At 32.3% G+C, this 23,104-nt stretch overlaps 1 protein-coding gene across 1 annotated transcript; it reads left to right on the top strand.

Annotated features, from left to right (window-relative positions):
• Positions 1 to 11,186: 11,186 nt before the first annotated feature.
• Positions 11,187 to 22,348, top strand: LOC139873377 (serine carboxypeptidase-like 16). The gene is made up of 14 exons (XM_071861311.1): positions 11,187 to 11,314; positions 11,582 to 11,727; positions 14,155 to 14,231; positions 14,407 to 14,529; positions 17,549 to 17,651; positions 17,761 to 17,795; positions 19,415 to 19,516; positions 19,610 to 19,696; positions 19,791 to 19,865; positions 19,998 to 20,069; positions 20,479 to 20,627; positions 21,596 to 21,709; positions 22,083 to 22,137; positions 22,253 to 22,348. Exons 1-14 carry the CDS (start codon positions 11,187 to 11,189, stop codon positions 22,346 to 22,348), a joined length of 1,362 nt encoding a protein of 453 aa, XP_071717412.1.
• The last annotated feature ends 756 nt before the right edge of the window (positions 22,349 to 23,104 follow it).

Below are 23,104 nucleotides of genomic sequence, written 5' to 3'. Positions count from 1 at the left end.
GTGTGAAAAGGGAGTAGCAATACCCTAGAAAACATGATTCAAGCTTGAATTATCGAAAATTTGAATTGGAGTACTTGGTTGACTAGATGACGATTCTAAAGAAAAATCAACGGCGACAATATTGGCTAGATGTCTTGATATATTTTGAAGAATGGCGTAAAGCTGATGCTGGCCAGCCTTTTTTCTACTGGTATATATATATTATATATATATATATATATATATATATATATATATATATGTATATGTATACACTATATTAACTTGAAAAATACTACAGTAATACACCTTACTACGATATTCTAAAACGTTTGATCTTAATTGTCATATAAAATGATTGATATTATAAGTCGTCCACTTAATAATAATAACAATAATAATAATAATACTAATAATAATAATAATAATAATAATAATAATAATAATAATAATAATAATAATAATAATAATAATAATAATAATAATAAATAATAATAATAATGAGTAATAAGGAAACTACCTCAAACAAGCTTTTAAAAAAAAACGCAAAACGTCACAAACAAACGACGATCGAGACTGTACAAGATAGAAGCACGACTTGGAGCAAGGACGCACTGAACAAGAATGGCGCCAGCACGAGATTAGAAGAAACCACAATTGGCGAACCACCCATACAATTCTTCAGCGCCCAATATGCTCTATGTTCCAACTCGACCGGGAGATGGCACGCTTTTCCGTAGACAAGTCGAAACAGTGTGGTTCCTATAGGTGTTTTAAATAACAATATTTAAAATGACAATAAATAAATGATAGTAAATAAAAGTACGATGAGATATAAAATAAAACAATTATGCTTATTTAAACTTCCGTAACCATGATGTTTGACGTTTTGATGCTAAAAAACCTTCCATACTACCAGAAGTCATATCCTCCGTCAGAAGAAGCTCTGTCATGTCAAGCTTCAATCTATCCTCCATCCTACGTCTAGGTCTACCCCTTCTCCTAACGACGGCAACGGCTAGGGTCTCGACTCTCCTAACCGGGGCTAAAAGTGGGCGCCTCCTAACATGCCCAAACCATCTAAGTCGTCCTTTCCTAAGTTTGTTGATGATGTTCCCAACTTTCATTTTCTCCCTAAAAACTACATTTTGTATCATATCTAGCATGGTCTTACCACACGTCCACCTAAGCATTCTCATTTCTGCCACATCCATCCTCCTCTCTTGGGCCTTTGTCATTGGCCAACACTCTGATCCGTACAACATGGCAGGTCTGATTGCCACCTTGAAAAATTTCCCTTTAAGTTTAAGGGGGACCTTCTTGTCGCACAACACCCCTTTCGCAGCCCTCCACTTCAACCATCCAATGGCTTATTAATAAAAAGTACGACGGATCTAAGTTTTCTAACTTATGATCTCATTATTTTGTTATAAAGATCAAAACTTGTGTTTATGGTCTTCTAGTTTATTATTTATTTTCGTTATTCTTAGTTGAATCGGTGCGTTTAATCAGTTGTTAGTTGTGATTTCGCAGATAACAGGTAGATACCAAGGAGTACCAATAAAAATCAACGATGAAGTATTGATTTATAACTTTATTGGAGAAATATTAAGCGGCGATTATGTAATCTCTAAAGTTTTAGAGATTATTCATTCTATTACCAAAAAGCTCAAAAGTACAAAGTACAATCAAAGTGGTTCAATTTATTGATGAGAAACGTCTCAAAATTACAAGAGTACAAGACGCAAAAAGCAAAGTACAAGATATTAAATTGTACACAAGGACGTTCGAAAATTCGGAACCGGGACCAGAGTCAAATCTCAACGCTCGACGCAACGGACTAAAAATTACAAGTCAACTATGCACATAAATATAATATAATATATAAATAATTCTTAAAATTATATATATATTATATTATATATATATAAACCGTCGGCAAATAAACAAACAAAAGCATGTGAGCTGTAAAAAGTCACCATGCGATCGCATGGCCTGGAGGTGCAAAATCCATGCGATCGCATGGCAGCAGAAACCTGGCCACATCTATAAATTTCAGCATTTTCGGACGAAATAAACACATCCTTTTTCTATCTCTCACTCTATGATATATATATATATATATATATATATATATATATATATATATATATATATATATATATATATATATATATATATAATTTTAATTTTAATTTAATAATAATAAGGGTATGTTAGCGAATGTTGTAAGTGTGTAAGTCGAAATTCTGTCTGTGTAACGCTACGCTATTATTAATCATTTTAAGTTATGTTCAACCTTTTTAAATTAATGTCTCGTAGCTAAGTTATTATTATGCTTATTTAATGCCGAAGTAATCATGATGTTGGGCTAAATATTAAGATTGGGTAATTGAGCTTTGTACCATAATTGGAGTTTGGACAAAAGAACGACACTTGTGAAAATTACACTATGGGATATTAATGGGCTTTATATTTGTTTAATTGAATGATAGTTCGTTAATTTAATATAAAGATTTACAATTAGACATACCTATAAATAACCACATACACTCGATCGGACACGATGGGCGGGATATTTATAAATACTAATAATCGTTCATTTAACCGGACACGGGAATGGATTAATAGTCTATGGACTTATTAAAACAGGGGTGAATTATATACAAGGAAAATTGGTGTAATTATAGTTTAAGTCCCCAATTAGTTGGAATATTTGACTTCGGATATAAGGATAATTTGACGAGGATACTCGCACTTTATATTTATGACTGATGGACTGTTATGGACAAAAACCAGATGGACATATTGAATAATCCAGGACAAAGGACAATTAACCCATGGTAATAAACTAAAATCAACACGTCAAACATCATGATTACGGAAGTTTAAATAAGCATAATTCCTTTATTTCATATTTAATTGCACTTTTAATTATCGCACTTTAATTTATTGTCATTTTAATTAATTGCACTTTTAATTATCGCACTTTAATTTATTGTCATTTTAATTATCGCACTTTTTAATTATCGCAATTTTATTTATTGTCATTTTATTTATCGCACTTTAATTTATCGCACTTTAATTATTGTCATTTACTTTACGCTTTAAATTAAGTTATTTTTATTTTTAATATTTTACATTAGGTTTTAACTGCGACTAAAGTTTTGAAATCGACAAACCGGTCATTAAACGGTAAAAACCCCCTTTTATAATAATAATACTACTTATATATATATTTATATTTTTACAAATATAGTTTTAAAAATATAGCGTTAAACTTGGCTAGCTCCCTGTGGAACGAACCGGACTTACTAAAAACTACACTACTGTACGATTAGGTACACTGCCTATAAGTGTTGTAGCAAGGTTTAGGTATATCCATTCTATAAATAAATAAATAACTTGTGTAAAATTGTATCGTATTTAATAGTATTTCCTTATAAATATATAACTATTTCGTATACACCTCTACGCACATCATTTTGAATAATCAACAATTATTCATGGATTAAACATGCTAATATAGAACACAGTGATATAAATAAAAATGATCATACTAACTATATATCAATTCATTAATATAAAACTGCTTAATGTTCTAAAAATATCCAAATACTAAATTACAAATGAAAAAGATCAGCAGCATAACGAAGTCCAGTATTACTATAATGATCATCATGCTTGTTGTGCATCATGGGCTTCATGAACGGGTCAGCCACATTATCATTTGTATGAACCTTTAAGAATACTAATATCATTCCTCTTAATGACTTAATGAAATGTAGTCAAACTTTTGAAGAATGTGCCAGATACTTAAATGTACATGTGATTCTTTCAAAAGTATATTAACACTCGAACTATCACAGTACATATTATAGAAGATTAAATGTTGTGTACTACTCTGAGTATAACAAAAAACTTCCTTATCCAGACAGCTTTCTGAGCAGCTTCTCAGTCAACAATGTATTCTGCTTTTATTGTAGATTGTTCGATAGTGCTCTGCCTAGAGCTCTTCCAATCAACTGTCTTGCCCATCATGACAAAGAAACAACGTGACTGGATCGAGAATCATCTTGATCAGTTTGGAAACTAGAATCAGTATAAAACTTAATACTTAACTCTTCTTCCAAACCACCGTAAACCAAGAACATATCATTAGTACTCTGCAAATACTAAAGAATATTCTTAACAACAATCCAATATACTTCATCTGGATTATGTTGACAATGACTCGTCAAACTCAAAACTAATGAAACATCGAGCATAGTACATATCATGGCATACATAATGGATCATATAGCTGAAGCATATGTGATACATTTCATTTGTCTCATCTCATCTGCTGTGATAGGACTTTTGAGACTTTCTCACGGTTATGCCCTTTTGCATTGGCAAAGCTCCATGCTTGGAGTTTTGCATGCTAAATCTCTGCAAAATAATGTATGTACTTTGATTCAAACCAATAAGCCAATTGGATCTACTGTATAGATCCTCATTCCAATAATATAAGTAGCTTCATTAAGATCCTTTATGGAAATACATTTTCCAAGCCAAGACTTGACATCTTGCAAATTGGAATGTTATTTCTAATAAGTTATATGTCATCAACATATAAGATCAAGAAGACTACTCTGCTCCCACTAGCTCTAATGTAAACTCAGGGCTTATCTTGGTTTTGAGAAAAATTAAACACTTTGATTTTCTCATTAAACTTAAGATTCTAGCTCCTGGATGCTTGCTTTTATCCATAAATGGATTTTAGAAGCTTGCATACTTTATTAGGATGCTTAGGATTCATAAACCCTTCCGCCTGAACCATATATACGTCCTCGCTTAGGTCGCCATTTAGGAAAGCGGTTTTGACATCCATTAGCCATATTTTATTATCATGAAAGGTAACCATGGCAATAAGTATCCTAATTGTTTTAAGGCTCGCGACTGGTGAAAAAACTTTCATCATAACCTTCTGTCACCAATCGAGATTTAAAAGTATTTACATTACCGTCCATATCAGTCTTCCTTTGAAGACCCATTTTTACCTCATTGTCTTACAATTGGGTAGAAGATCAATCAAGTCTCATACTTGATTATCCTTTATGAATTGCATATTTGTATTCATAGAATCTAGTCATTTTCAGATTCAGGATCTGATATGGCCTCACGCAGCTAGAGGGTTCATCATAATCCCTTAGTTGAGGTTTATCTGAATTAATCAGATAATTAAACCTCATAAGCCGATGAGTTCTACTAGATCTATAAAGTGCAGGTGTAACACGTTCTGGCTCACCAACAGTGTGCTCAGTTTCAACGTGTGGATTGCTAGTGCTTACTGAAGGTATGTTACTTTAAAGTACTTGAATTTCTTCAAGATCTACTTTACTTCTACTGACTTCTTGTAAGAGAAGATCTCTTTCCAGGAATTCAGCAGACCGAGCAGAAAACACGTTGTCTTCAGCTTGGTAGTAAAAGTAGTAACCCATTGTTTCCTTTATGTATCGTACAAAGTAACATTAGATAGTTCTGGGTTCTAATTTGTTTGAAGTGTCATGCTTCACGTACGCTTTACAACCCCAGACTTTCAGATAAGACAACCTGGGATTCTTCCCATTCCATAACTCATATGGTGTCTTTTCTACCTTCATAGTTGGAATCACATTGAGTATGCCTGCAGCAGACTCTCATGCGTATCCCTAAAAGACGGTAGTAGAGAAATCAGACTCATCATAAATCAAACTATATCAAGTAAAGTTCGATTCCTCTTACTCAGACACACCATCGTGTTGTGGTGTGTAAGTTAGAGTGAACTATGAGACAACCCACAATTCTTTAGGTGGTCCAAAAAACTCTTGACTCATAAACTTACTTACTCCATCGGAGCAAAGTGCTTTAATGGTCTTTCCAAGCTGATTATCTACTTCATTTTGGAATACTTTTGAATGTTAAAATAGCTTTATGTTTATGTTTCAGTAAGTGAACATAATCATAGCTACTGTACTCATCAGTAAATGTAATAAAATAAAATTAACTAAATCTATATATTGTTCTTAAAGGGCTACATACAACAGTATGTATTAGTCCTAAAAGATCTTTAGCTCTTTTACCTAAATCGGAGAAAGAATCATTTGTCATCTTTTCACATAAACATGACTTGCAAACATCAAATGACTCAGATTCAATTGATTTCAAAAGTCCATTAGATTGGAGTTTTAAAATGCATTGTTTGTTTATATGACCAATATGACAATGTCATAGATAGGTCTTATTCAAGTCTTGCTTGAAGACTTTGGCGATGTAGGTATACACAGAATTCTCATTTGAAATTACACTATGCATATCAATTTAAAAAATAACATCACGTGGATAGGTATTAAGATAAATATATTATCCTTAGAAACTGAAATACCTAAGTGTGTAAAACCAAACTCAAAACTAACATCTTTCAAACTATGTCACTCGCAGTATTGAGAGCATACTGCTATTGTTCCAACAAAACAATAAGGCCACTTAGAGAAGTAAGTTCAGAGGTACCAATAGCTTTAATAAAAGCTTGATCCCCTTTGCCTACTTGCAAATCCAGTGTGTCTTTCTTCAGTCTATTACTTCTTCTCATTCCCTTCATATTGTTACAGGTGTGAAGGCCACAACCAGTTAAAAAAGATCTAGGAATCACTAGAAGAAGTATATAACTATATATGGAATATACCTGATTTGCTAGTCTCACCAGCGTTGCCTTTTCTCAGCTCAGATTGGAAGATAGGACAACTTCCTTCTCCAATTGCCAACATTTCCACAATGGAAACATTCAGCGTCTTTTATTGGGCTTTTCTTCTTGGAAGGTGGAATATTTTTCCTAGCAAATGATTTGTCATTTTCCTTCCACAAAGTATTCGGCTTATTATTTTTCACCCTTCAATCCTATTTCTTCCTGATCATCGAACAACATTCGATAATCATTTTGCTGAGCAGCAACAACTGCCACAATAGGAAGAAAGGATATGGGTTCTAAACTTTATTCAGCTTCCAATTATGCTTGAGAACAATTCTCAGGTTGCAGTGTCAGTCTAGAAAGTTTGAACATTGAGTTTATCCTTCTCCAACAAAGAAGGAAGTGTGTTTGGTTTACATTTTGATTATTTGACATCTACAACAGATATAAGATTCAATTTAGTATTTTTGATATTGAGCTTTAATAAATTAACTACCCAAGTTTTTATAATATTTTTTTAAAAAATAATTAATTTACGAAAGCCTAAGATCCACATAGAGGTTCCATAGCCACATCTGTTGATCAGCTAGCAGTTATGGAGTCTATTGGTAGGTAGCGGGTACCAATTACATTACAAGTGCAACTCTTAGATCTTTATGAGACCTTGAGATATATGTAGTTCAACAAACCACTATTATCTACTGACATGTTTGTCTCATCCTTGCCTCGAACTCAGGTCTCACCGTGAATACGATTAAGTCGTCCAATTTGGAAACAGTGGAAATTCACGCCAGTCTTACTAGATAAGAAATTCCACCTCGTGGTTATAATTCATGCTAGTCTTACTAGGTTAGAAAAATAACGAGGAGTGTTTGCAAGCCCATTGGATGGCATGACTTAAATTTGACGGGTATTTTGGAAAAAGTTTGTGTCAACGAATAATGCATGCACACAAGATTCGCTACATTATTAGTTAAAAAACATTTTAACCAATTGTATATGTCAATTATGTTTGTGATCTAATTTGTTATTTAATTTATAGGATATAAAAATAACAAATAAATAAACGTGTATCGTTTTAAAACAGTTTTAAAAGATGTCGTCCATATATATTATTTAACTTTCAAAATCATTTAACATTAAACTCGTTAGAGTTTAACTTATTTTAAAATCATCAATTTTAATCTTTGAAACTCGTTTAGAGTTTTATTTAATGTTTTCATCAAAAACATATATAACTTGAGTCTCAAAATTATTTAACTTTAAACTCGTTAGAGTTTAACCTTTTAAAATCATCAATTTTAATATTTGAAACTCGTTACCGGTTTTATTTAATGTTTTCATCAAAAACATTTAGCATATATATTCTAATCAACAATTATATATAAATGCAAAATTAAAACACAGCCATGCATCACACACACATAGCCTAGCCCAAAAATCATATACTTGATCCCATGTGCTGACATGGGATCAAGAGGTCAAACTAAGGGTAATATCGTAGCTTTCACTTAATTCAAGAATCAAGTTAAAACTTGACAAACACCATCGTTGTCAACTTGACATGTTCGCCATCTTCTAAGCCAAAAGCCTGTTGTATTTTATCTTCAATCTTCATCTTGTTACATTTATTTAAATTTAAAAAATACAACTAAACTGGTACTTTTACAAATTGAAATAAACTTAAATACAATACTATGAAAATGTAAAATAAATATAATACAACTTTGGCTTCAAAATGGACTTTCTAATAAAATAAATAATCAACATGACATAATATTGCCGTAATCAACAATCACAACAATCACATATAATCAAACACATAGGTCGGGGCATTACGGGCTATGTATGCAATCACAATTTTAATAACTACATTATTAAAACCTATATATGGCTTGTCCATAGTTATAATGCATGTGTATAACCATGGAATAAAACAATCAACAATTATAATAAATATTCAAGCCATAACAATTAAATCTACAATTTAAAATAGTGATATTCTTTCAATCATATTTGTGCGTCATGTGATTAAGTTTAGATCAACCGAGTTGACTTTAAAAACCAAAAAGGTTTCAACTTTCACCAATATACCACAAAGCTAAATCTAAAGAATAGCCACACGACAATTAAGATGGTGTAAAAGCGGCTCTGATACCACTGTTGGAAAATAGTGTGTACTTTTAAATCATATTAACGCAGCGGATAGTTGAAATAATAATCAATTATTATTTTATAAACCATTTATAAAATTAAATATTAATATATTTAAATTTAATAAAACATGCACATGATTAACGATCCCAAAGATCCAGTTACACCATAATAATTGTCATGAATATTAAATCATAAGATGAGTTAACGATATACCTTTCTTGAAGAAACTGATGAACGGAGAGAAACCTACGATCAAAAGTATGACCGTCTCTTTGGATAGTCCACACTACACTTCAAGCAACGTCAATGGATGCTAGTCCAAACCCAAGTAAAGTATTAATATAATCAAATTATATTAATACAAGAATAAATATATAATACTTCATATATGTCTTCGAATTACAAGGTAAGAGTTTTAGGTGAAAAAGTTCTTATGCAAGAAATGAGAATACGTTCAAAATAGAATGATCATATTCAAAAGAATGACTCTCTCTGAAAAATGAGCCCATAGTCTTCATTTTAAAGCAAATAACAAGAACCTTTTTCATATGAATGTAGACCCGTGAATGTCTTTTAGAAAACAAAAGATATGAAATATATTATAAAGTCATATTTCTTAAATACTTTAGGGGTATGTTATGTAACTTATAATTAATAATTTCTATCATGTCCCTTTCATGTGAATAGTAAATTAATTAATTTCGATTCATTTACTATTCATATGAATAGTAAATGAATTAATTTCGATTTACTATTTTGTTACTTGAGTAATATATATACATCATATATATATTTTATTTGACGTCTCGGTGTATATGTATGACCCCGAAGGCTCAAATGAGGTTGGTCATATAGTTATATGTTGTACATTGCACATTAATCCTACAGTATAATACAAAATTAAGAAAATAAACTTGTATCCAAAGCTATAATGAATAGCAGTATTGATATAACTGGAGGAAAGGTTGAGACTATACAGACTACAGAGTAGTGTGTGATATTTCTAATAATGTATTTGATAATTTTACTCACTTTATGTATAAATAGATTTTACTACTTTGATATTTTTGTTCATTTTGTACAAAATGATTGGAAAAATATTTAATAAAGTTTGCTAGCAATTTGGATTTGTTGCTCGATGCATTGTTTGTGTTATTCAATGTTTTTTTTTTTTTGCTGAGTTTGTTTGGTTTAAATTTGGTGGTGGTGGTGGTGGCGGTGGTGTCAATGAAGATGATAAAGAGAACTTTTGGTGCACCTTTTTAACAAACTTCAATGATCAACCGTGTATTTTTCACTAACGATCGTTGATGAATTTAACGATGATTACCTCAATTTTAAAAATTTTGGAATCGTAATCCTTTTCTTTGATAAATTAAAAATCATAATCCTTTTCGGGTTTAAGTAAATTGGGGATATCCTTGATTGTCAAATTAAATAACTTATGTTACTTTTTCGAGCCTCTCTCCATATTTTAACTGTCAGATTTTTAGACACTTAACCATTCAATTATAAATACATCTAACTGCTAACAATTTGATTTTATCCGGCTTAAAATAAAAATCAATGCATGTACAAATGCACACAATAAATTTAACAGCATACATGGACCAACGACGCATTGCTTCAATGGTACCGCGGTTACACTTGTGTACTCGCAGGGCTAGAGGTCTCGGGTTCGAGCCTCGTCACCCGCTCTAGGAAGTGAAATATATTCCTTGAAGGTGGCCCAAAGGGAAGGTTTTACCGACCCGCTCCGGGACTAAGATCCGGCCCGCCTGCCCCTCGGGATGGTTAAATGGTCGGATCCTTATAGTGTGGTCCGGACTGATGCAAGCTTGCCTTAAAAAAAAAAAAAAAAGCAGCATACATGGATGAGATAACTAGATAAAGTATATCCAATAAAACAACGACCCCATCAAACAGTAAAGAAAAATAGTTTTTTAAAACATGATTACACGAATTAAATTAATTACTACACACTTGTTGTGGTAGGTAAGTAATGTGCTAACGCAAATTGACCAATAAGAAGAAAAAGGTTGTTCAAAACATTCGCACGGCAGTACGTTAGGCTGCGACGCCCATTTCTAATAACTTCCGATACAACTTGCTATAAAACTATGGTCTAATTTTAATTAAATTGAATATTAACAGAGGTAGGCTATCAACGTCAACATAAATGCCGATGAAACAACGTTTAAAATATGACTTATTTATATTTTTTCTTTTGTCAATATATCTTTCTTACCTACCTTTTTGCAAGTATATAATGAATCCAATTGTGGCTTTAACTTCTTAAAAAAAAAAAAAAAATTATCACTTGAGGTCGAAAACTCATACGATGGAGTCCAATTACATACTGCTTTCTATAATTTTTGCATGCATTTTCATAACGTTGTCAAATTCTACGTCGATCATAAAAACTCTTCCTGGTTTTCCTAGTGATCTCCCGTTCACTTTAGAAACCGGGTATGCGCGAATATGTTCGATCAACTTAAGTATTTACTTTGCTTTATTTTGTTTTAATTGTTATGGTTTAATTTGTATTTTCATCGTGATGTTTGATAAATATACCATAACTATATATGCAACATATGTACGTACAATACATGTTTTTATTGCATGATTGTGGTTGATTTATTGATGATAGCGATAGCAATATCATCACCCTTAAATTTAATCTTTACTATATCTCGTCGATCTATCTTTTATAGAAACTTAAATTTCTTTTTTCAGATACGTGGGAGTTGGAGAGAACGACGATGCTCAGTTTTTCTACTACTTTGTTGAGTCACAGAGAGACCCATTACATGATCCTCTTCTTCTTTATCTCACGGGTGGACCAGGCACTCCTGCTCTATATCCTTTCCTGTATCAAATTGGTAAATTTATTACTTTATTCGTTTCATATTAATAATCTATTGTCAACTCTCATATGTATATAAGAATAATTGTGTAAAGTTCTTTTTATACACCCTCTTTATATAAAACAATAATATATGTAAGTAAAAGGTAAGCGTTAAAACGATAAAGTTAACGAAAAATACAATGTAAGTAATGAATTTTTCTTAAACTATGCAAAAAAAAAAATTATATGGACTACATAGTTAAATTATAGTTTGTTGTTATTGATCGAACGACCTAGGTAGAGGGTCATAGTGGTTTCGAGTTACTAAATTATACGATCGAGAGCTCCTTACTAAACGATTAAGTTAAGATTTCCTCACTAACCCAAAAATAGTTAAGATTTCCTGATTAAAATAAGATACTAGTCGTGACTTATACTATGCATGGAACAACCACTAAAGGATTAAGATTTTATTTGTTTAGAGAGCGAGTATTTTTATTTAAATGACCTGTCCTAATTAAGTAATTTTGTGATTATTTTATATATCTTCCATTGATCATCGGTCTTAAGATATGATGTTTGTCAGGTTAGAACTCAAGACTTTTTATATGAATACAACGACCAACGGTGTTTGGGATATATAGTTTTGAATGCACAACATGCATAAAAAATACATTGAGTTAATCGATATCCCAAGCGTGTGCTATATTTTAATATTAAGATCCTAAACAAGATTTATAAGATCCTTAATTAAGATCCAGATGATATAGAGATCCTAACAACCACAACGTTAAGTAGTGTCGATAATAATAAATTAAAGCATTTTTATTAAAATATATCTATAACCTTCTATAATCTTCAATTCTATACCATAATTATAAGGACGTACACTTTTAGAATCATCTTCTATAATCTTCTATAATTTCAGGACACTTTTTGTGTGCCTGTCACCATCCCATATTCCAGTTTTTTTTTTTTTCCACCACAATCCCCTATCGACCCCATATCCCATCCCATCCCATATGTTAAAGGTTTTTCCCATATATTATAATATGATCTTTTCAACACATGCATTACTTTATTATTGTATTTTGTAATAAGTATATCATTTTCAATAATCAATTAAAGGTACTTTTAGTGTAGTCAGATCATAGATTTACTCGGTGTTACAGTTTTAATCGTTCTTTTAATTTATAGTTTAACTGTTTTTTACCCTGTTAGTGAATTTGATTGTTTAGACTTTAGGAGTGTTGTTGGTTAGGGCTTGTTTGTTAATTTACTTTTGAATTGATTGTAGTTATCGTACTTATTGATATACGGAGTATGTATATAAATTTGAATTTGAATGTCATTATGTTTTTTTGCAATAAATAAATAAATAAATTAACTCACATATTATCAATTATGTATTAAGAGTATAAAAAATATTTTAAGTTTAATTTAATCCTAGGAATTATGGTTAATCAATTCATTAATTAATTGTACTTTTGTGTTACTGTTGGTTATGAATGAGGTAAGGGAAAACCCTGCTTTGCGTCTAGAAATTGTTTTGAGAAAAAATATTAAATATTATTTTAAAAATATACAATTACTATTCACATATTAATTATTGGTAAAGAAAAAAAAAGATAGGGAGGAAGATTTTTTCAAAAGATGTGGAAGTAATAATAAAAATAAAAAAAATAATAATAATAATAATAAAGAAGTAAAAAATTGGATGATGACGACTTGACGTGAGCTGGGCATTTTAATTTGGGTAATTAAACATATAACCTGAAAATAATGCTGATTAAAAAAATGTGAAATGACTGAAAAAGCTTTCGGTGAACACTACTACTCTTTCTTTAATTAGTTCACAAGGAAGGATAAAGATAACACACTTTTTGTCTTTGATTTTCCCTTTGAGAATAAAAACTCAAAATAAAACATTAACTTTTATATCTATAGCTAGTGTTTTTATTATATACTATGCACTTATATTTCAAATAATTATATGTTAATCTTCTTGGATCATTATTGGTGATATAACGTAATTTAATTAACAATCTTTCAAATTATTGTAAGGTCATCTGAATGAATTTTGATTTTTGGCCAACGAAAAAACTTTTATCTAAATAATTCTTGCAAAATCTACTAGATAAGGGTTATATTCTAAACCAAATGTTGGTAATTTGGTGGTTAAGACTTGCTCTGTAAGAGTGAAAATACCTATAAGTCCCAACTCCCGAATCTTAGTAGCAAAAAATATATACCCTTTTATACACAAGTGACGACTCCACTTTACCCGCAAAACATGTAGTAACTCTCAAAATTAGTCGATTCACAAAACAAAATGAGTCAGATACACAGATTAACCCAAATATTCTCATAAAACTGGTTGATCGGAGATTAGACAATGCACAAAACGGATCTGATACTCAAATTAACCCAAATATTTTAATAAAATCGTATTAATTTGCAGGTCCGCTGAGTATCAATTTGGAACGTTCATCTCGGGGTAACATTACACTTGAGCTAAATCCTTATTCATGGACTCAGGTTTATATTATATATATTTCAATTTATTCAAATTTTAGTAAAATATGACACCGATTAAGAAGTGAAAATCCAGAGTATGTATGTAGATCGGTCATTTTGGTTACGTAAGTCATATGTTTTTAGTATACGAATGCAAATGGTGTGATGATAAATGATTATATTTGAAAATTTGTAGGCAGCGAATGTTATATTTCTAGATTTACCGGCTGGTGTCGGGTTTTCATATGCTACGACATTGGAAGCATCAAAGAGCGGTGATTCTATTTTAGCCACGCATTGTTACGACTTTATAAAAAAGGTAAGATGAGTACTACTTACATCCCATGATATGTCACTTTTTATTACAAGTATAACGTATACTATAAAACAAAGTTTTTTTTATTAAAAGATGAAAAATACGAACAAAAAGTTGGGAACAGTAAACAACTCAAAACTGTGACACCGCTAAATTTTTTTTTTTATATAATAAATACGTGGCGGAAGCATAATATTAATTAAATACGATATCGACATTTGTACAAGCCGATGTCACGTGTCATTAAAACAATTTACATATTAACAGGAAGAGACGTAAATACATTCTGTTTTCAAAAGTACATGGTTCATATTCTAAAAGACCACATCAAAGTTAACCCTGTCAAACATAACATCATCATGCCCGTCTTCTCTCAAAAGCACTATCTACAAAAGCTAACAACCTGCAGGGAGGAGATAGAGGGGAATTAGCACGAAGCTAAGTGAGTACGACTAACTACAGGCCATAGCATGCATAAGTGTTATACTAATCATGTCACAATAGTCTAACACACAAACATTACCCAAGTGCCGTCTACAGAGACTCTGGCGGCTCGGCCAAACCATTAACCACCAGCTGATCGGACTGGGGCTTACCAGAAGTTCCTCCACCACCGTATGTATATACATAATCCACACGCGACGGACGCGTCATTCACATATATATACACCGAGGCTGTCTAGGCCACCACATGAGGAACCCAACCCGCAGGTTGATCTCTCCTACCGAGGCCACCACACAATAGGGACGCACTGGGCTCCAGCAGACAAGCATCAACTAACATGCAGTCATCACAACAACTAACTAACCACAACAATAAGTATATCTAACAAGCATGGCAATTATAATATAACATGCTTCTATATACTATATTCTCCAGTTAGTCTCACTCACCAAATACCAGCAAACGAGAAGGTATTCAGCTATCTAATCACTGAACCTTCTCTTTCTCCTTCTCTCCTGAGAAAAACATATACACAAGTTAGTTTCTATCCGATAGCGCAAAACAGCACAATACTGAAATTTTTGTCAGAAAATATGCACTTTCAAAATTTACATCAAAATCATCAAAATAAAAACGGGCAGCATAACGGCTAAAAATCAATACTTAGTAAAAATTTCTACTGCATAGACCATCGGTCGATCGTCAGAGACTATCGGCCGATCGTCACTACACCATCGGCCGATCGACCACACTATCGGCCGATCGTTAAAATTACAATCGTTGGTCGAAGGACTTCCACCATCGGTCGATCGTCTAGTCCATCGGCCGATCGTCACACACCATCGGTCGGTGGTCAGAGACCATCGGCCGATGGTAGTTCATCTGCAGCAGCAGCTACCAAAGTGACGGGTTTCTCACCAAACTCACCAATTCTCGATCTAGAGCTCGTTTTTAACCTCAAAACTTACCAAATCGAAGACACTATACATTAAGAAACGTAAACCCACAAGATTTGAACTCAAACAACATCAAATTTAACCACTTAGACCCAAATTACTCACTTTGTAAAAACTAACACAAAAACTCAATTTTCTCAATGATTAAAGCATGAAAAGCTATGAATCTTACCTTGTTAGAATCAGTAAATCAAAATGAACACGAAAATATAAATGATTTGAGCTCTAAAACAAGAATCAAGGATTAGGGTTTGGTAGGTGAGGGAGATGAAGAACGGGTATGTGTGGAAGAGTCTGAAAAATGAGAAAGGAACCAGCACACTAGTCACTTAATTGGGTTAAATTCCCACACTGTGCAACACACGGGTATTTATCAGTTATCTGATATCTTTCGTACATCATTTGGCAGCCCAAACGAAGTCCAAAATAAATAAACAAACCTGTTCTGTGACCCTTGTCACAAACTGGTCCTAACCACATCATTAAATAATAATAAATATTAAATAAAAATAAAAGCATATAGTAACACAATACTAACTTAAGGACAATTTAGTAATCTTACAACTAGGCCCGATTGAGGATGTTACAAAAACCGACCATAAGCTAACCAAAACCGGACCTAACCAACCGGCCAAAAGATGGCCTCGAAACTAAAACAACAATACAAAGCATCTGCAAGTTACCTCCGTACCTACTGTTGCATCTCTTCTTAACTGCCGAAAAACCAAAGTACCACAAAATTTTCTAAATCCTCAATCGTTGAAATTAGATCTCGAATTTAGTTGCAATATGTTTCTGTTGCTACGATTAAGTCCGTTCACGAAGAATCCAAGACCAAAACAACACGAAATTGCAACAATCGATGATTAACAGTGGCTATATGAAGAAGATGAACATTAATTTTGATTTTGATTTTGATTTTCGGACAGCTTCATACTTCGATTCCTTCATAAAATGTGTTGCAAATCTATCACTTGATCTTTGTCTATCATTAGCATCAACAGAAACAACATGTAGAGTATGAAATTGAATATGAACAATAAGGTTGCCTTTTCAATCCTTAGATTTGACTCGGAAATTCGAAATCGATATTGAAGCTTGAGATCTGAGTTTTTGTATACATATTCACGACATGAATTTGAACAACTCTACACTTTTACATTACTTAATTTCTTTCCGAATCGATCCAGAGGCTAAAACGACTCACGATGAAGATGAATGATGAACACGAGAGGAATCTACTTCAATATTTTGTTATTAATCCAAATTAATGATGAACGAGAGTTAGGATCAAATTTATGAGCTCAGGTCATGTTTTACATAATCAATTGTTAATGAAGATGATAAGAGGACTTTTGGTGCAATTTTTTTAGAAACTTCATGGACCAACTGTGTATTTTTTACTAACAATCGTTAATGAATTTGACGATAATTACTCCAATTTCACACGTTTTCAAATCGTAGTCTTTTTCTATGCAAATTAAAAATCGTAATTATTTTCGGGCTTAAACAAATAGGAGGTTACCTTTATTGTTAAATTGGGTAACTTGTGTTATTTTTTTTTGCGTCATTTGTCATAATATTTTAATTTGATTTAATTACCTATGTAAATGTAAATCAGTGGATTGTGGAGCACCCAAGGTTTTCAAACAATCCGTTGTACATATCCGGGATATCATACATGGGGATTCTTGTTCCAGTCGTTACTCTAAGGGCGTTTAATGGTAAGTTTACCCGGTTTAACTCGATTATTATTTTGTGAGCATTTTCCAAATCAATTTCTCTTATCACCTCAATATATCGTGTAAAATCATATTCATTTTGATTTCGCAGGGAATGAACGTGGAGATCAACGACTTAACATTAAAGTAAGTACATAAATCTCGATTGATTTATAAGCTTTTTACAATGTTTTTTTATTGTTATGGGTCAATATCATGCCAAATCCATAAATATATAATGTTTCGATATTCGTAATAACAATATAAAACAAATACAAACTATACCATCAGGGCTGGGCCTGAGAATTTGAATGCCCAGTGCGAGATGGTTGAAAATATGCCCCCTATCAAAAATTTAAATAGCACACCCCAATTTTTTAAGGGTTTGGAACCTAGTCAAACTAGGCGGCTCATCCCTACGCCTATTTTTATTCAATAAACACAATAAATTCAAGTTACAACATACGAATCACCTAAAATGATGTCTACGCGCATATTTTGATGCAAAATCTTCAATTATTTTATCATAATCAATACTAGATAAAAACCGGCTTTCAATACTCAAAATTGCCAACTCATTTAGCCGTTCTTGACTCATTGAGTAAGTTTTTGTTCTCGTTTTTTTTCTTTTTCTATTTTGGGCACCGGATGGTTGTATTCGAGGAGGCATACTTGTCTAATTTTTAATAAAATTTATACAAACAAACCAAATAAACTATCTAAAAAATAAAGAATTCTAAATAACAATTATAAGAAATATAAATTTGAACAGAATACTAGCAAAGCCAAATATCAATCAATCTCAAGCTTGGTTTTAATTGTAAATTTGTAATCAAATTAGCATTTAGGCACTGTACGTATGTCAAATATTTATAATATTATTAGGCATCAAAATCATAAATAAATAAATAAATTACTTATATAAACAAGAAGATAAAAGGAAAGATAACACCTTGATGAGCAATTGCCAATTGAGATTGAGCACCGAGTCACCGACCGTACACCAACACAAAGTCATGAACACAGTGCAACTGTTGAGTAATTTTTTTTTTTTTTTTTAATTCTTAATCACAATTGATTCTTGAATATTTTTGATGATCAATTGCCATTTGAGTAGAAGAGATGACGAGTGTGCAGGTGAGACGTGACGGCAATAAAGAGAATAAGTAAATAACCCCAACAAGATCGATTTTTTAGGAACTGTTATTGACGTTTGGATGCCCCAACCCCCATGATCGCGTAACCGTTTGGACGTTTGGTTTAATGGGCATTTTTTCAATTTTTCCAAATCTAAGCATGTATTGGGCGTTTTCCTATTTTATTTATTTATTGGGTTTATGTGAGCTAGAACTATGGGCTAAAATGAGCCTAGTATGGATGAAATTGGACTTCTAAGTTGTTGCCCCATGAATTTTGCTGCCCCGTGCTGTCGCCCACCCCGCACGGCATCATGCCCGGCCCTGTATACCATAGATCATACCCTACACTAAATCAAGAACTTAAATGAATAGTATTCTGCAATGTGATTCGGAGTTCCTTTCGAAAGTGCACAAGTGTCTGGCAAATGATTGTGAAGGTGGTTAATTCCCCTCCGGTAATGCCGACAACTTGCCTTTTAAAAAAATGAATAGTATACCAACGCTGACGTCAACATGGCGTCAACAATTGTGTTCTCTTCTAATAGGAAAAACAAGTAAATTAAAATACAAAAATGTTACCTCCCGCTCCGGCGCGCGAGCTTTCTAACTCGTTGTTTCCAATTATAGGGATGCTTAATTGTTAGCCCTCTAACGGATAAATTCAGTGACTTCAATGCACGTGTAGAGTATGCTCACCGGCTTGCACTTATATCAGACGATATATACGAGGTAAAACAAGCTACTTGAAACATTTAGTACTTCACGATTAAATCCTAAAATATGCTTTAATCACATTTGTTAACTAAACCATGAATTTTTCAGTCTACAAAAGAAGCTTGTCATGGTAATTACGTATACACTGATCCGAAGAACGATCTATGTTCGAACAATCTCGAACGAGTGAATGAGGTACGCATTGATCATTTCAATCGAATATGTATCAATTTTCGTACATCTGAAAATGTAGGTAGTTTATCAAAACTCATGTCTTGTTATATAACAGTGCATAAGCGGAATTAACTTATCAAATATATTGGAACCATTGTGTGATGATGCAAATCCGACCGAAGCTTGCACTGTAACCTCTCTTTCCCTTGTTTATGGACATGACATTTTTTTGGGTTATTAATTTATTATTACGTTGTTTTAAAATTGATATTGTTATTTGTAAAATGATAAATATATGTTTACCATTTATTTATTTATTTAGGACACTCGTAAGATATACTTAGAGTCTTGGGCAAACAGTAAAGATGTTCAGAAAGCTCTTCATATTCGTGAGGTATGTTCTTGGAATCTTATTGGTATAATTTTCAATGTTTTAGGATTTGTTTTACAAAATTACGCCATTGATCCTTAATATTTGCTCAAAACTTCATAGATAGATAGATTTAGAGTATTTTATTGACGTGAATGACCCTAATGTTTAAAAAGCCCTCGTGTGCATCTCACGTGATGCACACTAACGATGGAAAATAACATTTATTACATTCAGGGACCAACAAAACAACATTTATAAACATTAGGGTCATCCACATAAAAAAAAAAAAAAAAAAAAAAAAACTTTAGGTCTAACCATAAAACTTTAAGCCAAACATTAAGCACAATTGCCTAATTTTGTCTTTTTTATACATTATTATTCGATGCAATGGTTTTAAATATCAATTCTTTTTTTTTCTTCCCTTGTGTAGGGTACAATAGAAACGTGGGAGCAAAATAATGATATGATACATTATGATTTCAAGAAAAATGATACCGTATATTACTCATACGACATCTTCAGCAGTATTAGCTACCACAAACAGCTGACGACCAAAAACTGTCAAGTTTTGATTCTCGGGTACAACTATAAACCACTAAAGCTTAAAATAATACTGCTACCTAATGCGCACAACCAATGCGATCTAAAATTGGTTGATGCCAGCCTAATGGGCTACTAAAAAGAAGTAGTTGGGCTATTGATTTTATATTGGAGCTTTAAAAATACCAGTGGTGTCACTCTTACAAAATCCAAACTTTAAACATTAAATGGGCTTATGGACTGTAGCGTATTGGGTTGTTGAGTGGTGTCACATGCACCCAGGGTTGTAAAAAACCCGTTTAATCCACGATTAATCATCGATTACTCATATTTAAGAGTAGCCCGTTCCGTTTTTTTCCAAAATCCGTTTAATTAGTCAGTCAACGTAGATTGATTGTTCAAAATCGAATTTGGTAATCAAAGTCGGTAAAAGTCAAAATTGGTCTACATTTTAATATGAATATAAACTAATACTTTAGTATTTTTGAATAAATGAACAATTTTAGACAATTTTGTTAAATTTTATGTTTATTTTTATAATTTTCTTCTATATTTACACATAAAATTATAAAATTTATCATTTAATTGTATACAGTACAATTCGATTAATCCCCGATTAATCCCCGAATTACCGATTAATCCTTTCAAAGTTCCGACCGATTAATTCCCGAATAGCGAATTTTGCAACCTTGCATGCACCCAGTACTCACAATGTAGCTCCGCCACATCTTCGTCCCAAGTCATTTGTTTTTCAATTAAACTTTAAGAATATTTTGTGTTATATAATACAGTATTTGTTGATTTGATAAAATTTATATCAATAAACTGAGTTTTAAATGTATTTCCATTGATATAACTTTTAGCAAATATTATATAACAAAAAAAAAAATTAAGTCAAAGTTGAAAATGAACCACATTTAAAAGTCAAAACAAAACACTTATAACTCGGATTTTAATTTTGTCGTGGTGATAACTTATATGCTATGTTTTCTATCAAATTGAATCAGCGGTGATCATGATATGACATTTCCATACGTGGGCACATTAGGGTGGATTGGATCTCTCGGTCTGTCTACAAAAAGTCCGTGGAACCCATGGTTTGCTAACAACCAAGTTGCTGGGTAAGTTCGATTAATTTGTCTTATTTTTTGTTTATGAGAACAAAAAAAAAAAAATGTAAGAAGCTAGTTTATATATATTCTAGAAACCGAGACAAGTAGGCCAAAAAGTTGAAAAACTCTTGTATTATTTGTGCTGATTACATGGCTCCTTAAAAACTCTTGTATCATTTAGTAATTACATACATATTTTTTTCCAAAGTGAAATCATTACCGGAAGAAACCTAATAAATCGTATGCAACTAATGCATCGCAAATGCACATAGTTAATTAGGCATATATCTTGGTACATAATAATAATCTGCAAATTGTGCTAAAAGTTCAATAGATATATCATAACTGTTAAATAATGTGAATTTTGACCGCACGTGTGTAGATATCGGACGACATTTGCAAAGGATGAATACTCGCTAAATTATGCGACAATTAAGGTAAGAAACAACACATATGAGTCACATATGCATATGTGAGATACTAGTGTTGTGTAATCAGTAATCTGATTGGCGATATATATGTTAATCTGATTGGCGATATATATGTATGTAGGGTGCGGGTCATTCAACGGCATTATACAAACCTCAGGAAACTTCGGTTATTGTGGATGAGTGGTTGGATTCTCATATCAATTTAAGTGACTCCTAATTATAAATAGCGTACAACTATATGTAACATCATTCTTATTCTTTTGTTTCTTTTTGTTCATTTAATAAGAAGCTAGATTTCATGTAAAAATAAATAAATTATTATTGTCTAAATATGCTACTAATAGTGAATTACTTTAGTATATGCTGTTTCGACTACTACAAATATTATTATAACGTATTAGATGGACCTCATTTCCCTTTCCATGTTTGTCCTACAATTTTGAACGTCCGTGTTTTCATCATCTTTCGCACTAAACTGCCGTTAATTTTCTTTATTGGCCGCCGTTAGTCGTTTGTGGCCACCGACTCCTTCGTTTTGCTTAGAATTAATATTATTTTCTTCGTGTAAGCGTGAGAGCATAAGAAAATTAATTTGTCACAAAAATTGATGTGAGGTTAGTTTTCTTTTGTCAACAAAAGCAATTTTCAACCATTCATCACCATCTAATTCATAGTAGATAATTCATCAATTACACATTGGTGTAAGAATTCGATGAGTGCGTCAAACAAATTGTGAAGTGTTGAACGTGCAGCTATGTTTTCTCCTTGGGTTAATTATGGATGGATCTCTCGGCCCATCAGAATTATATTTCTGGCCCAACTGAACAGCATCAGTCCATTAAGAGGGGTGTCCAACAGTTTTCAAGGTCCAATAATTATGTTTTCGTTGGGCCTCGCTGAACGGTAAATATCCTTGGGCATTTAGTTCATGCACGAACCCCGGTTAATGACGCTTGGTATATGGATATCGGGG

This window comes from Rutidosis leptorrhynchoides, chromosome 10, assembly GCF_046630445.1.
Source record: "Rutidosis leptorrhynchoides isolate AG116_Rl617_1_P2 chromosome 10, CSIRO_AGI_Rlap_v1, whole genome shotgun sequence".
NCBI classification, from domain to species: domain Eukaryota; kingdom Viridiplantae; phylum Streptophyta; class Magnoliopsida; order Asterales; family Asteraceae; genus Rutidosis; species Rutidosis leptorrhynchoides.
The sequence above is the reverse complement of the archived record's forward strand: the minus strand, read 5'-3'. Positions and strand labels throughout refer to the sequence as shown.

What these genes read in the sequence shown, in the direction of transcription:
- LOC139873377 (XM_071861311.1), top strand. Translation starts at nt 11,187, where the DNA reads ATGGAGTCCAATTACATACTGCTTTCTATAATTTTTGCATGCATTTTC. An exon ending in TCCTTTCCTGTATCAAATTG is followed by an intron (nt 11,728 to 14,154) that starts GTAAATTTATTA and finishes ATTAATTTGCAG; the next exon opens with GTCCGCTGAGTATCAATTTG. An exon ending in GTTACGACTTTATAAAAAAG is followed by an intron (nt 14,530 to 17,548) that starts GTAAGATGAGTA and finishes AATGTAAATCAG; the next exon opens with TGGATTGTGGAGCACCCAAG.